The following is a 16291-nucleotide window of genomic DNA, read 5'->3' on the forward strand; positions in this document are numbered from 1 at the left end:
TCAGGATGCTCAGGGCCTGTGCAGATGAATCCTGACTGCCTCATGAAAATGACACCACCTTTCCGGACCCCTCTCACTGTGGATAAGGATTTGCTCTTGTATAGCTAATAGGAGTTTCCCTACCCGAAATTTGTGCTCGTGCCTTTTACTGTGCACTTCTGGAAGTGGTTTGGCTCTGTCTTTTCCTTGTAACATCTCATTAGGAAGCTGAAGAATGCAACCAGCACTGCCCTTAGCTGTGTTCTCCTCAGGCTGTGTGAACTGCTCCCTCAGCTTCTGCTCACACATCACATCTTCCATCCCCCTAAGCTTCTTGTTGTCCTCCACTGTAGTTCCCCAGTTTGACAATGTCTGTATTGTACTAGGGAATCAAAACTGGAAAGAACCATCCAAATGCAGCCTCACATGTTCTGACCAGAAGGAAGCAATCCCTTCCTTCAACCGGTGGGCTCTGGTCTTCCTACCGCAGCCCAGTATATTACTATGCAAAATACAACTCGCTGCACTAGCAGCTTTAATCATAAGGGTAGCAGGGTTTAGTCTCTTCTTAAGGTCCTTAAATTGCTAAAATGGTAGCTGAGCTTTACATAGTACCGTGTTTTGATTAACATTCCTCTGTTGCACGAAATTTGTTTTAGTAACAAATGTCATGGTTTATGAGAGTTCCATTATCACAGTCTGAAAAGCAATTAAAAACACCCCTGGAATTAGAAAGAATTTCTGAGATTTCCACAGATTTAAAAAAAACCCAATGAACAGATATTCAAATTACCTCTTAATTTCTTACTCAAATCAAACAATCACTTACATATTTTAAATATAAATGCAAGAGTTATCCATTGAAATAGGCATTTTAAAACATGTCAAATTATTCACAAGTCTCAATTATCCACTTCATCTCCATTTGACAGAGTTCTTATGCAAGTGTGGGCATACTAATATAGATCTCAAGAAAATTAAGACCTGTAGAACTTCAAATAGGCAATTTTTTAATGTACTTCATAAAACATAGCACATCAGGAACAGAAGCTTTTCCAAGTGTGTCAGGAGTGGGGTTCTTCACTCGGATAGAACTCACAGTGTCTAGCAGTGAAGCTGGTTCAGCTTCACTAGTTGTAGCAGAGGTGGCAACTTCCAAGCAAGCAACATTTTAGATATTTCTTCTACCACTTCCCAAACCTTGTGCTGATGGGCACAGGACAAAAGTCTGTTGACCTTCGGGCTGCTGCTGAGGCAAGATACTTGCTCTTGCGGCTACGTTACTGTTAGGCCTGAAGGTGCAAGCCAGCGGTAGTAAATCTCACTCGATACCACGATCTGCGTCTTCCGCAGTGCCACACAGGTAGTGACTTTGCAGATCTCATTTAGAGCAGCATCATCACTGATTCCAGCACAGGTGTGCTGAGGGCAGGCTGACTTAGACTGTCCTTGAAATCTAACATCGAACATACGTCTGCATCCCTGTGGTCAGTGTTAAGTGTCAATACAAATCCATCCTATCAGGGCAAGCAAAGAAACCAACTGTAAAATGACAGGCTTGCAAGGAATGTTTCATGCAGGGCTGTTTCTGTGAACAATGTGGCAAATGTCCATATTATTTCAATGAATATTATGCTCATTTTTGTTGATTTGATTGTTAAGAAGCGATCTGTCATAGAGTGACAAGCTGGTTAACGCCTGCGGGACTTTTTTCCCAGTCTTTTTTCTTCTAGGAAATAATCAAGAATGCTTCTAATGGCTCCCCATCTGCCAGGAGTTACTGGACAATATTGGCAATTTTCACAGTGTGCTTCTAGTCTCTGGTACTTGCTGGGTGGTTTTTACCTTATCTAAGGGAAGCGCTAAAAATTGTGTCATGTTTACTTCACAATTTATACTAACATACGTGTTTTTCATCTCCCTAACATTTTACATGTATTTTAAACTATCTACCCCACTGTCATACCTCCATTTGTGCATTCAATTAGAGAATACAAGGGCACATGCACAACTTGAGGCTGCAGAATACTGATGAAGACTTTATGTATATATGTACTATGTGCAAGTGAGAGCCTTTTTTTCCTGTGGGGAAGTGTAACTGGTACAGCTAAGGTGTGCACCTCTTCTGCCACCATTTTCCTCAGAGATAGCTATATGCATGAGTGGTCACATTTACTTTAATTTGGTTACTAATATTTCTAAGGTTTCTCATGTAATAATAATATATTGTTTACTATTTACATTACAGTAGCACTTCGAAGCTTCTGGTAGGTTTAAGAAAATGCTATGCAGGAACTTTAAAATACATAGTAAGAGAGAATCACTTCAAAACTCACAGTTTAAAAAGACAGAGAATGGGGAAGAAGACATGGTAGAAGAGACTTGCTCAAGATCCTATGACAAGTGAATGCCAGTCAACAAGAGAACTGAAACTTCTGAATCTTCTGAGCCCTCTTCTGAACCAGGACAGAGTTCTAGTTTGCTTTAATACACACACACATACATAAAAATATATATACACATACTATTGCATGAATTTTCAGAGAAAATGTGAAATAAATACGAATAGAAAATTCCAGGTTATCAATATTTTATATTTATCTCCAAGTACATAACTCCCCAAAAGCTTCGTCTTCCCTCATTCCCAGCTTGCACTTTGTCAGGATGCACTCAGCATTGTCAGACGTACCATGCTGTCTGACTAAACCGAAAGACTGAAATATCAGCATTATGAAAAATGCTCATGTTAGGATTGTATACAATAAACAGTAATGTAAACTGCAGAGCAGAACATGACTGAGATTTTATTATGCCTGTTATTTTCGGGTACTAATCTGTTCAGATTGGTTTGGCTTCTAAGTATATTATGTAAATTTAATATTTTCAACATCCTCTTCATTTTCAAATTATAACATCTGTACGTCTACAGGTAAAGAAGGAGGAAAAAAGCCTAGGCTTGAAATTTGTTGCCACTGCTAAAACTCCTTGGAGGAACTTAAAAATAGTATCTTAAGAAGGATGACAGCTTCTTATAAATTTCATGTTATATGACATTCCTTCCTGCCGTCATGCTAAAATCAGTACTTGACAATTGTAAGTACAACTTTCAGTTTGAGCTATAGATAGTTCTGGCACATCTTGAGTTTGGTTCAAAATGTCAGAAGCAGCAGTAATGTTTTTTCAACTGTAATGTATCTTTCTGGCTAAGAATAATGACAGAAGAAGCTATATAATTCTGTTTTCCCTAACAGTGACCTTCACATAGAATCCTTGGACACCGCTCGAGGAAGGCATGTATCACAGCAGTCACGACTGACTTATCTGTGTTTGGGGCCACAACTGATGGCAAATTCTGACATATATAAAAATACAGATACAATTGGAAGCAAAAATTAGTCAAAACATTAAAATATAAAGAGGAAACAAGTCCTCAAGAAGAATCTTTTCAATTCACTACATTTGAAAAAAAAGCACCAAACCCAAAGTCAAATTCTTCACAGACCCAGGCAGTTAGATTAGTGCAGAAGTTCTCTAGTTCTCTGACAAAATATGCAGCAATTAGAGTCACACACAGGGCTGATTCTCCTTTTCTTACCGAGGCTTGATATAAGAGAAACTTCATCTACAGATGAACAAGCTCAGTGAGAAACCATCTCTTAGTAAAGGACTGAAACGATTATTATATTCCAGACCAGTTACAGACAGCTCCAGGATTTCTTAGCATGATTTATTGTTGTGCCCCAGATGTTAATGGATGCTAAAGCTGGGGCTTGGATTCAAACAGTAATCCAGAAAAAGCCAAAGGGTATCCCAAGTGCTTCAATGTGCTTAAGAGAAAGAGATCAAGTCTCATATTCTAAGAGCTGGACTGCATAAGAAACTAGTCAAATGGTTAGTCAGAACTAAGCTGGATGGTCTGGGGTTTATTTTTCTAAATCAAAGACTGAGATACCATCTCTAAGTTGAGTGAGCTGCAGACAGAAAAAGCCTAAAGAATTTTTTAAATGGACAGTGACAGAAATGGAAGACCAGGGGTTTACTGGGTGCCGTACTTCAGTGCAATGGCTCATCTGGTCATTCTGAGCAAGGGGATGGCTAGTATTTCTGCTGTAAGAAAGGAACCAAGAATCTGACTCCTATCACATATTTCTTACTCTAATGAAAACAGCATTTCATATTTCTGGATTTCAGATAAAGGTCTCAGCAAAAAAAGGAGAGTTATTTCTCTTTTTCCTAAGCTCTGTCTTAACTGCACTCCAGAAATGCAATTACTGGAGTAGATCCCAAGTCATCTCTCAGATTAAAGTCTCTGAAAGAAACCCAAGAAAGAAATTTAGGTTTTCATTCTATTTTGCAAAGTCTTTTACCTTGCTCAGGGGAAGGAGATCTATTTGAAGGAATATACGAGACACACATTTATCAGAAAAGATGTACACATCCTAGAATTTCTTCATCAAGTTGGAGGAAGGATAGTTAACAGTATTCACAGAAGTACTGGTTTATACAAAGGCCTTTTCCTTTTGAGATCATTTGTTCTAGAAGAATGATGGTAGCCATGATCTGCTCTCAAAAGCAGAGGCGCTGTAACTCCAGAAGCTGTAAAGCAGCACAGAAAGGAAATAGCCTCCTTCCAGTCTCCTGTGTTATGAGTATCTACCTAACATTAAACTCATTATTCTGTAATTTGGTTATTATTGGTTATACCCTCATCATCGCGGTAATGAAACACAACTGTATTTTTCTACACATGCTATCCTAAGCCTGCGATCTAAGGACTATACGTAAAAGAAAATGTGGGCTTCTTCCCTGTGTGTGAACCCCCACAAAGATTTGTGTTTTCTGTTCTTGCGGAGTCAATCTTCTCTCTGTTCCCTACGTCTAAGCATTTAGTAAAACGTGTTTCCATAATTTGTATACTTCAATTTAGTGTTTATGGGTTATGTGTATACTTAATTCTAAGCTGTCTCTGAACTTGCTTTCCAAACTTCATGCTAGTTTCCATACGTATAACAATCAGACTGATGGGTGCTATGCAGCTATCACCATTATGGGTATTATGCAGCTATCACAGCTTCTCACATATAGCAACACCGCAACAATAACTAACAAGGCTTAATACACAACAGAAGCACACAAAATTTCCCACATGCTAAAGATAAATGGTAACACCAGCAGCTGACTTAGTAAAGGGAATGGATAATCAATGGTCAAATTCTAAAGCATCTATGTAAGTAAGGAATTTTGCGTTATCTGTATTTTATCGTGTTACTTTTAGGTAAAAAGACTTCTCTTTTGCGAACTATTTCAGAATGTGGTCCCTAAGCAGCAAAATATAATAGAAATTTCGCATGCAAACGTTCACATATATTTCCTAATCTTTGTAAAAGCCACACATTTTCAAATTTCTCAGTGAAGGAAGAGGATAACCAGGAGAGTGCTCTGTTAGTCATTGTTTCCTCTTGCTACAATTATTTCTGTCTCATAGGCCATATTTTCCCAATTTCTGTGTTATTTTTAGGGAAATACTATAAAACCTCAGTATAACTGAAACATTGTTATTAAATCACCTTCCTCACTTGCATGACAGTCCCTAATCCTCAACTCATACGTCAATCATACAACACTATTTGGTGGAACTTCTTAATAAACAAAATATGCTAGGTTTTCATGGGAAATAAATTAACCATTAGGTTGCCTGTACATGATCATTTCTATCTATTTCTAAAAATACTAAACTGCTTATAAAAGATAGTAACTTATGAATGTCTTCCCTCTATTGATTTTAATTAAGTAAAAATTTTATGACAACTGTTTACATTGGCTAGCTGTAAAAAAGTGTTATATATAAAACCACCAATCAATGGAATGAAATTGAACTCAGCTTGAAAGAAAACAAGAAAAATCAATGTATGAAGCAAAACATAAATAACAGCCAAAAGCACTTAACCTAAGATAGTACTGCATGTCTTCTCTAGTTCAGTCCTAAACTAAGAAATTCCAATCATGACAATTTAAAATGCTTTTTCTTATTTTGTGCTGCCAAATCTGCAGTCTGCTACATTTTTAGGAATAGTGAAGTCCCTGAACCTCAGATGTACATTCTTAGAATAGCTCGTATTCCATACTTGGTGGGTTCAGTCTCACTCAGGTGCTGGAGAGAGCCTGGTCCTGGTGTGTGAATACGCACATTTTTGTGCTGTGCATGCAGCAACAGGTTAGATGGCTCTCTCTGTGGAGTGCTGCGCGTGGTCACTGCTTCACTAGCTCTTAAGACAAAAGTTCTATCTGATTTTGGAAAATATGTATTCTATTTAAACCATGAGCAGAGTTCATTTATTCTCACTTTCTGTGCTCTATCCGCCATCTATCCACAGCTGTTTTTTTTTTAACCAAAGCAATGTTCCATTTCCTGAAGAAAACATAATGGACAAGACAGATACTTCGTCCAGTGTATCTAACTAATCTGTTCTTAAAGGGTATGATAGATTGCTACATTAGAAAATGGCAGCAAGTCCTGCGAAAGAATAGAGTATTGCTTTGCTAAACAGGATACCATTTACAAATTTGATTAACTAAGTGATATTCATATGCTTCCAGAGAATGAATTGTAATTGATAGTGAGGAATATCACTGAATCAAGACACAAACCACATCAGATACACTTTCCATTATCAAATAAACATTCTAGAGTTAGCCTGACTTAGTCCAATTCATGATACAGTTGACCTGATCTTTTTTACTTCCATGCTTTTGAGTTTTTTTTCCACAAACACGTATTTCATAACTCACTGACTCATAGGTTACAGTTATGCTGTTTCTTCAATATAACTTACTGTCCTTGACTTCACTGATGTATTAAAATCCTAGTTCCTGAAGCATGAGGAAATCTGCTCCTGCACATATGCCAGTTCTTTCCACACTGTGGAATGGGAAGGGAGTGTGTGAAACCTCTTGGAGGTTTGCTTTTGCAGCAACTCTGATCATTTCCATTTCCAAACACTCGGTATCATTTGCCATTCTATGCTGAGCTGATATCAACATGCATCAGTTAGGTTCCTTGTCCTTATTCTCCTTTAATTTCTGAATGCCCAAATCATATATCAATTAAATATCATGTTTGTTGCAAAGAGAGCTCACTCCCATTGTATTAGATTTTTCTTTGCTCTCTCCTATTTTCTTTTGCAATGTTTACCTGTCTCGGCTTTTTAAATTTTAAGCTAATGCTATTTGACTTCCAAAATTTAACTTTGGTAATCATACAGTTCCTGCTGCCCCCCCCCCCCCCCCCCCCCCCCCCCATCCTGTAGGCTCTGGTTTTTACCTTAACATTCTCTTTGAGTTGGTTATTCACTATGCCTTCCCCAAGAACATAGGGCTGAAACTGCTCCAAGTTCTCATCTCTGACTGCAAATACAAATTCCTAACAGATTTTCCAATACTATTTCACATTTGAGTAATTTCTCTAAGTATCTTTGATCAGCTTTTCTGAAACACCATCTATGCTTTCATTACCCAAATAATTAACAATATTCACTTCCCAGTTCTTCATTGAATCAGATAATGTGGGTATCAAACCTGGTAATCTCAGACAACATTAATAGCATGTGTTCTTGAACCGTAACTATGATTTTTATTTCCCTTTCAAAATGTGATTTTTAGCTATCAGACAGAGACTAAATATTCCAAGTGCTAGCTAACCCAGTATTTCAGCTTGCCCATGCAGTAGTCACTAAACCACAGTTCTAAAAAAAGTACTAAAGAAGTACTGAAGTACTAAATAAGGGTATGAAACACAGAGTTCACAGAGGAAAGAAAACAGATCTTTACATTGCAAAGATTTAAGTTATCAGTAAATAACAAATCTAAAAGTCCCACCAGGACTGTCTTGTTTCTTAAGGGTGTATTACAACAACACACATGATTATTCTGAGTAAGTGTGCTACACAATTAAGGGAAAATATTTTACTAAAGATGTGCAGAGGCAAAAAGTTTAGACCTTTATTTCCAAATATACAAGCATATTTCAGCTGAAGAATTTGTTCTTGATTTTTTAATCTGTTCCTTTTAATGGAACAGATATTTTATTTTATTAACAATTTCTTCTGTCTCATGGTGTGTACAATGCATGTTTGACAAGTGCTGGAAAGTCCTAACTTTGCTTGTGCATCAGGTTCTAATCACATTTTACATTGTTTTAACTAGTAGAATGAGAATTTTACAACTTAAATAGTAGACTTCATACTTTTCCCCTCAAACTTGTCAAGTTTCTTGTGTCATGTAAGACCCACAAGTTGCCCATACAACACCCATTGAATGGTCTGGTCTGGTCCCTCAGTTACCACAATGCTTGCTGAGGCAATCACACCATGTTTCAGCTGGATTTATCATCTGACACAATTCAAACTGCTCTATCACAGCATCCTTTTTACCTCCAAGGTACATATAAAATTAGGGTTTCCAAAACTGCTTGAGGGAAAAAATTCTAAGCCACATCATACCATTGTGAAACCCCCCATCAGAATACTTGGAGCATTTCTACAACAGGATTCAAATGGATATAGGCCTGAATATTCCACTGAGACATTGCATGGCCATCTATTTCTGATAAGGAGTCACAGTTTTGCAGTATTCTTGTGCATTCAACTGATATTTTCTCTTCTAGGACAAGCAAGGGGCAAGAGGCTTTCTGTCATTTTTCTCAACAGTTTTTACATGATGCTTTCGTATTGGGAGAAGCTTTTCTTTTTAAAAAAAAGGTGTGCAAAGCAACTCTGAACAGTTTTTCAATTTCTTCTACCCACAGCATCTTCATCTCTTGCTCCTGATATCTCCTGTTTCTCAAAGACACTTTATTCCCAGTGTTCTTCCACTTCCAAAACAACAGTGAACACGGGAGAGAAGTCACAGATATAAACTCTCTCCCTTAACCTGTCCCTACTCCATCCACTCCTGATTCTCATTTCACATCTTACACAATCACTCAGCTGTGCTTTAGGGAACCCCCTAATTTCCTCAGAGGAAATCTGTCCTTTCTCCATTTCTTCCTCACATTTGGGTAAGAATATAGCTAGAACGATTTTTATGATAATTAACCACCAATTACTCTTAATTTCAGTGACGAGACTGAAATAAAACACACGTATGTATTTGTTCCATCTGAATGTTTTATAGTAAGTATATTTGCTATACAGATACTCAGATAAAAATCTGCACTTTCATTAAGAGAGGAACTTCACACTAAGTTGTATAAATGGAGTAAATAAGAAAAGAGTGTTATTTCCTCTGTAGAGTAAGAACTTGTTCCTTAATAATGCCGCTGCAGAAAATTATTGAGCAAAGAAATGTTTCTTACCAGGACTGAAACAGTCCTTCATTTATTTAAAGGAAAGAAAGGGATCAGAAGGCAACAAACTCTTCCAACTTCTGGTTAAGACCAGGAGGTTTCTTTGGTAATTACACGGTGGGCCCATAAAAAGTGTGGTACCTTCTACCAAGAGGCAAGCACAGCTCCATGTACAGAGTGCCCTTCAGTATCTATCCTATTCTGGCTGAAAGAAACAGACTTGCTCTTGCTCCCCTTCAAACCGTTCCATTAAATGCCACTGTAGGCACCTCTAATAATTGTTTAGCTATAACAGAGATGTAAGTTTAAATTTTAAATTTTGCATAAGTCATCAGAGCTAGACTATGCCCAGATTTTCTAGAATCTCTCTGTAAAATAGCTCCGACGAGCTACAAGAGCTAAAACTTTTCCCTAGGCCTTCACCTTGTCACATTTCAATTAGTGCAACATCTGTTTCTCCAGCCTTAATGTGTGAAACATGTTCCTTTGCACTCCTCCTGTATATTTTATTTTCAAAACCCACTACTCTATCTCTTCTTTCTGTGTTTATCGATTGACTCTCTCGTCTCTACTAGTGTATCAGCCATAAGCTATTTGACTTGTCTTGGTTATTGATTTTACCTCCCTCTCTGCTACCTGTTCACTTCTGAGAAGTAAACTTCCATCTCCGGTAAATCCAGGATATTGCTCTTTTTCAATTTTACAAATTTTATAAATTTTCAAATCAGCCTGGTCAGGCTTTTTGTCTATCCAATCATAAATTTGGAGAGTGTCTTTTTGTGAGGCTCATTATTCTTTTTACAAATATATCCCTAAAACTCTTTATAATGCCTAAACCAGTCGCAGCATAAATTGAACACCTTTTGTGCCAAGATGCTATCATAACATTAATACCCTCACATTGTTTCACTGAACGTTCCCTTCTCCCTATCCATTTAGTTCTCTTGCATAATATGTTGCTATTTAATTTTTTTTGGGGGGGGGTGTTCATATACCACATGTCTTTAGTTCTCTTTCCATGATCAGAGCACTAAGTCTTCATCAAACCATGTCAATGTTATATCCTGAATTTTTAAATATCCCTAGCCAGATTATATTTAAAATACAACTACTGATTCAGTTGCATTTCCTGCTCTAATTTTAATAAATCCATGTTTCTTAATTTTATGGGGAAAATAATTACTTACTGGTTCAAAACAGGTGTGTATGCCGTTTTATCTTCATCTATGATGGTGACCATCAGAGTAATAAGCTGTGCCCAGAAATCCAAATTCTTTGTTGTTGGTCCCTGGTCTTCTTTAGGAACTTCTTGTTTCTTACCCTGTTAAAACAACAGTGAATATATTTTATATTAGAAAAATTATAGAAAATATTATGGGATTTCCACCTAAAGATTAGTACTTGGTTGGAAAGAGTGATGTATTAAGACTCTTCAGAAATTTTGGACAAGGACTGTCTATCCAACTGAGACTGTGTGACAGACTATACCTGGCTGTGGACATCTATCAAAAGACATACACAGAGAAAAGACAGCCAGGTCAGCAAAGATCATCAATAGAGACTTGGTTTTTAGTGCATGTCCACACTTTAATGAAATATATTCTTAAATTCTTGGTTGTGCTGAAACAGAGTGCAGGTAAAATTGTCTGCTAAGGCAGAACTTTAATATCCTACACAATAAATACTGAACAAATCAATGATAAGGAACATTTCTTTCTTTGTTTTGGATTATACATTGAAGTTTTCAAGCCCAACAACTGCTATGCTGTTCTCTCTAAATGAAGCAGCAGTTAAATTTCCCTTTACTTTTTAACAGCCAAAATAACTAAGACTATTGCCCAAACTATTCTGCATAGAGATTTTTCCGGAGACTCATAGATTGACTGGCAAAAATCACAAACTGTGCAATTAAGAGAGGCAGAGGAAAACACATTAAGTATGAGGGGAAAAAGAATAATCCCTGGACACATAAAAACACTAGGAAAAGGTACACAGGAATATTCAAAAGAGAGGCTTGCCAAGGTGGCACCTTGCCAAGGATTTTAAAGCTATGTGCAAAACCAATCTGTTATTTGATTCAGTTTTTTATCCAGGGAAATGGAATTCTTCTATACTGCTTGTAAGTGAAGAGGACTGCAACCAGTTTTACATCCAAAGCAGAGAACCTGAGATGCCCCGTTACATTTTTGTAATAATCACGAGGGAGGACAGGACACACTGATATATCCGATGGATTGCCAATGTGACTCTCTAGTCATTAATTAAAAGTTGGTAAGTAAAGTAGTGGGTTTTATTCCTCTTGACTAAAAGCCTGCTTTCTGAACCTTTTTATATAGCTGTAAATATGTATTAATATTCACCACTTACAAACATTTATTAAGAATTTTATACTTTTTAATGTCACTAAAATGTGCATTTACAGCTAGGTTTTGTCTCTACAGTTTTGATTTATGAATTCTTAGTCTACAGGTTCCTAGACAAAATTATTTTTCAGTTCTTCACTTGACAGAAGGATCAGATTCCTTATCAATGTCCAATAAATAACTTCACAGCAGAGAACCAACTATGCTAAGAAATATTTTCATCTCTTTGTGAATGCACACATACATACACACATAATTTCTGCCGCACAGAAGTATGTCTATGCGTGCTAGGTCTACACAGCTGTCAGAAAGGGGTCTTTTCACTCAACTAGCAAGCCAGAAAATAACCATGCCTATTATTCCGCAAGTTTAAACATATGCTCCCTGTACTTCCTATTTGTAGTCCAAACATGACCACTCCAATGGACCCCGCGTCTCTTTGAATAGATACGACACTATACTAGTGTCATAGTGAATTAATGTTATCTTAACCTCAATTAACTTGTATCTATTAACAGCATTTAGAATGGCAGAAAGGGAATTTCAACAACACAATTGAAACTGTTTTTGTGGTCACTGTGGAATATTTTAGAAGAGCATCATTAATCACACTGCTGATCTACAAATGCTACAGTTTCAGTGTCTAAAGCAACTGAAATAAAGGTGGGGCTCAGAAGCAGTTACAGTGGACGGTGTGACGAGTATCACCACCAATTAACAACCACACATGCAAACAAGAGTGCTTTTCAAAACAAAAATTAATATTGGAATATTAATGTCACTCATGAGGGCCTTCCCTGGTGTACATTATACTTCTATTAAAAGACCTTGTTTCCATGTCAAAGATTTATTTGTAATATAGCTTTTTTTTTTTTCTCAGAAGCTAGTGCATGTTTAAACTAAACCAACAGAAAGGCAGTTGTAGAAGACCAAGCCAGTTCACATTTAGTCTAGCGTCTTATCCAAGAACTACGTTTCACAGAAAAAACCTGCAACGGCATGTATCTGAGATAGCTTTTACAAATTGTGAATGTGAATCACAGAATGTAAAATTCTGTTCTTTAATATAGATAGCAAAAGGTGATTAATTTACAAAGTAATAGTTGCACAAGGAGGTGCTTTCTACAAAAATTATCTGGCACAGAAATATTTTAAAAATCAAGATAATCTTCTCAAACTAGCCAGAGAAAGTATTTTTTAAATAGTCTCACACAAACAGATGTAGTTGATACTCTGAAAGTGTACATTCCGCCCACACCCAGCTGTAATTTCCATTCTTTATCCTAAAATCTAACTAACGGCTTAGAAATGCTCAGAATCACTGAAGTTGTTTCCACATTAATTGTTATTATTGTTGGCTTTATTACTTGCTTTATGTGGTTTCTGGCAACAGATGCCTTCACAGAAGCATCATAATGAGGTAAAACAATGTTGGAAGATTGATTACATGGATTATTTGCAAACTTCCAAAACTGACAGAAGAAAGTTCCATCTTGTAATAAAAATCATCCTGAAACAGAGCTATTTTCATATTCTACAAATTTCAGTGATACAATTTGTTTGGTTTGAAAACATTTCGATTAGCGTAACTGAGAGGCATAGTAAACCGCATTACAGTGTAGAAAAAATGAGCGGGAGGACAGCATCATAAAATTATACTTATATTTTAACATATTCTTAATGCAATGAAGCACCCTTCTAGAGGCACTGAAGTTAATTTCGATACTGTTTTGCTGAAGTCTGCTTTGGTGATGTGGGTTCACCATTAGTCTCTTGCAACCAGTCAGTGAGAATGCCCTCTTATTACATAAAAAAAACCAGTTAAGCTTTTCCTGCGCTGTATTCTCAAAAGACATTCATCTGTTCTAGTTTTGTAGCTGTGATGATAATAGCTCATGTCTCAGTCTCGTGATTTGGTCCCATATCCAACCAGTTCTCAACAGCAGGTATTCTTACACGGTACAGTGTATTTAGTCTGTGCAGAAGCTGTGGAAAGGCCTTTAAAATGCCAGAATTAGGTTAGTTTGTACATAAGCAAAGTAGATGCTTACAACAATTTACACAAACAAACTTTCTCGAGTATAAACATGGTTAACTATATGGTCTATTAAGTGGAAAAAGCTTATCTTGATAATAGCAACTTTCTTTTTTCATGCAAGTGACATCCATTAGAAAGAAACTGCCAGTATCAAACGTGAACTAAACAGCCAATTTACCCAAGTACTGCCACATTGGCACAAATATGGTGACAAGATATATGAGCCACTGAATACTGCTTATCATTATAGAGGATCATACCAATACTGAGAGTTTAAAAAATTGTATCTGAAAAGGTCAAGAGGAACATAAATTCTCAATATATCAAGATGACAAAATCACTAGTTAACATCATGATTCATGACTTTTCAAAAAAAATATTTTCTGGAGTTGCCTATCTTAAATTTTTGGTGGATACATAATTCACTGAACAAGCTAAAATCGCAGATTGTGCTTGTAGTAACCAAGAGAGCTTTCAGGAAGCATTGATACAAATGAAAGTTTGCCAGTTAGAAGAATCGCCTTCTTTTTCACCAGCCTTTTCACTTAGGAAAGCCTGCTTAAAATATCCTGACCCTCTGTAACAAAACTTGGGGTGGTAATGCTGTCCACATGCACAGACCTGTGACATGCCATAAGAAGGTACTGTAGTACATCCTATACTTGAAAGCTCAATAATTAACCAGCTAAAGCCAGGATAGTGATATTCCTAAAAGGCATCTGCTGACAGATCAAACAAACAGTAATACCATATGATGGCTTACCATCAAGACAGGACAATATAGGTGTTATATGCTCACGTTAATTGATTTGGCTACCTCTTGTCTTTAGGATGACTCTAAAGTTGTAGCATACCATATATCCTTTACCATACAAAAATGTCTAGCAACAATATGAAAGTGGCAAACTTAAATAATGAAAAATTTCAGAAAAAACAGACTACACGAAACAGGCATGAGAAGGAAATGTGATTGGTTGGGTACTAACAAATATAGCTGTTTGCCTCATTCTGCTTTTAAAAAGGATACATTCTCATCCCGTTTCTCCAAGATGACACAGCTCATGATTGCCAGCATGGGAAATTTTTGATCATTATACTGAAGTTCACTGTTACCCATTTCCTATGACTTAGAAAAGTTTACAAAGCAATCTGCTGCAATTATAGACATGTAATTAGATCCAGATTAGGCTTGTATTGCTAAGGATCTTAGATTCCAAATGTTCCTTTAATTAAGATCTGTTTGTTTATATAAAATCTCTTTGGTTTTCATCTCAGCAATGCCCCTGCCTTATACAGAATCTATGTACAGTGAATGTACTCAATGGATGATAAATCTGCTCATCAGGCATTAGACTTTATGGTGCATGCTTAAATTGGGTGTCTTTTTATTAAATCTTTGTGACAGGGAATACTGTCTTTACTAATAGACAGTTCTAAGCAAAATCCTACAACAGTATATTAAAACTACTTAAAGTTATGTGAAAACTTATTTGGAACACATGAAATAGGGTAATATCAAACAGCAGTCAATGCCAGGAACAACACTGGCTTCAGCGGTGATCCCACATGTGTTGGAAGAGAAAATCTTGAAGAGCATCACAGGACTAATGCAAAATACAATTATTTCCTCACTTTCTATCAAGTGTCCCAAGCTGTTTTGAATAAAATTTCAGTCAGTTCCAGAGGAAAGAAGTTCCAATTATTTTATAGAGCTACAGTAAGTTAGATGTGCTTGCCTAAGGAAAGCTGTTTTAATTCACTTTTAGTCATTTAGGAATCCAGCCTACAGATAACCTAATGGATGTTTCTTCGTTTTTTGTAATATATTTTGTTACAGGATATTTAATTTTATTGAGAACATCATAATTTCATTGGAAAACTAGATAATTGCAAACACCGTATAAGTAAAGTAGCTTTAAAGAGAAGTCATATTATTCACTTTAGATTTACAAACAGGAAATCCTGAGGATTTTGTGGGTTTTTTTAAAGGCAAGATCCAGACTAGGTGATTTATAACTGTTTGTCTTTTGCCATAGAACACATCAAAATCAGAAAGAGGAAGAGCAAGTTTTCATATATTATGTATCAAAATAAATTCTTTTCTTACACTGAATCGTGTTTTTTCTCAATTCCATTTTACTATCGATTTCCTAGTCACCTGAGTTCAAGTACAAACAATGGATCATGTGGCACAGAGGCAGTGGCTGGAATTTTGATATTGTCTTAAAGAAAAAGAGAAAATGTTAAGGGATTTTCCCCTATATGTTCAAGAAAAAAAAAAGGCTAAACTTGACAAGCAAACATATTTTGCACTCTGGAAAACTGGCTGAGGGTGAAGAAAGCAATCTCAGCACAGTGTGAAGCAGAATTACAATCTACATCTGTATTACCCTGAGACAAATCTGTAAAGGCTGGTCTGTCTGAGGAACACAGGGCTTTCAACTTCTCTCATCATTGATTTTACCTGTTTGCATGACAAATGTCTGGTTTTATTTTGCTTCGTCTTTCATTTGTTATGTTCTGTGCAATCAATACATGACATCTGTATGGGTGTAACTTTGATAAATC

At 36.6% G+C, this 16291-nt stretch overlaps 1 protein-coding gene across 2 annotated transcripts in view; it reads right to left on the reverse strand.

Moving 5' to 3' along the window:
* UNC13C (unc-13 homolog C) overlaps positions 1-16291 on the reverse strand; it is a 178401-nt gene that overhangs the window by 61863 nt on the left and 100247 nt on the right. For both annotated transcript variants that reach the window (XM_027792581.2, XM_027792579.2), the window contains exon 16: positions 10510-10643. In XM_027792581.2, coding sequence (XP_027648382.1) covers positions 10510-10643 — 134 coding nt within the window. The remainder of the gene's footprint in view (positions 1-10509; positions 10644-16291) is intronic.

Source organism: Falco peregrinus, chromosome 1 (genome assembly GCF_023634155.1).
Source record: "Falco peregrinus isolate bFalPer1 chromosome 1, bFalPer1.pri, whole genome shotgun sequence".
NCBI classification, from domain to species: Eukaryota; Metazoa; Chordata; class Aves; order Falconiformes; family Falconidae; genus Falco; species Falco peregrinus.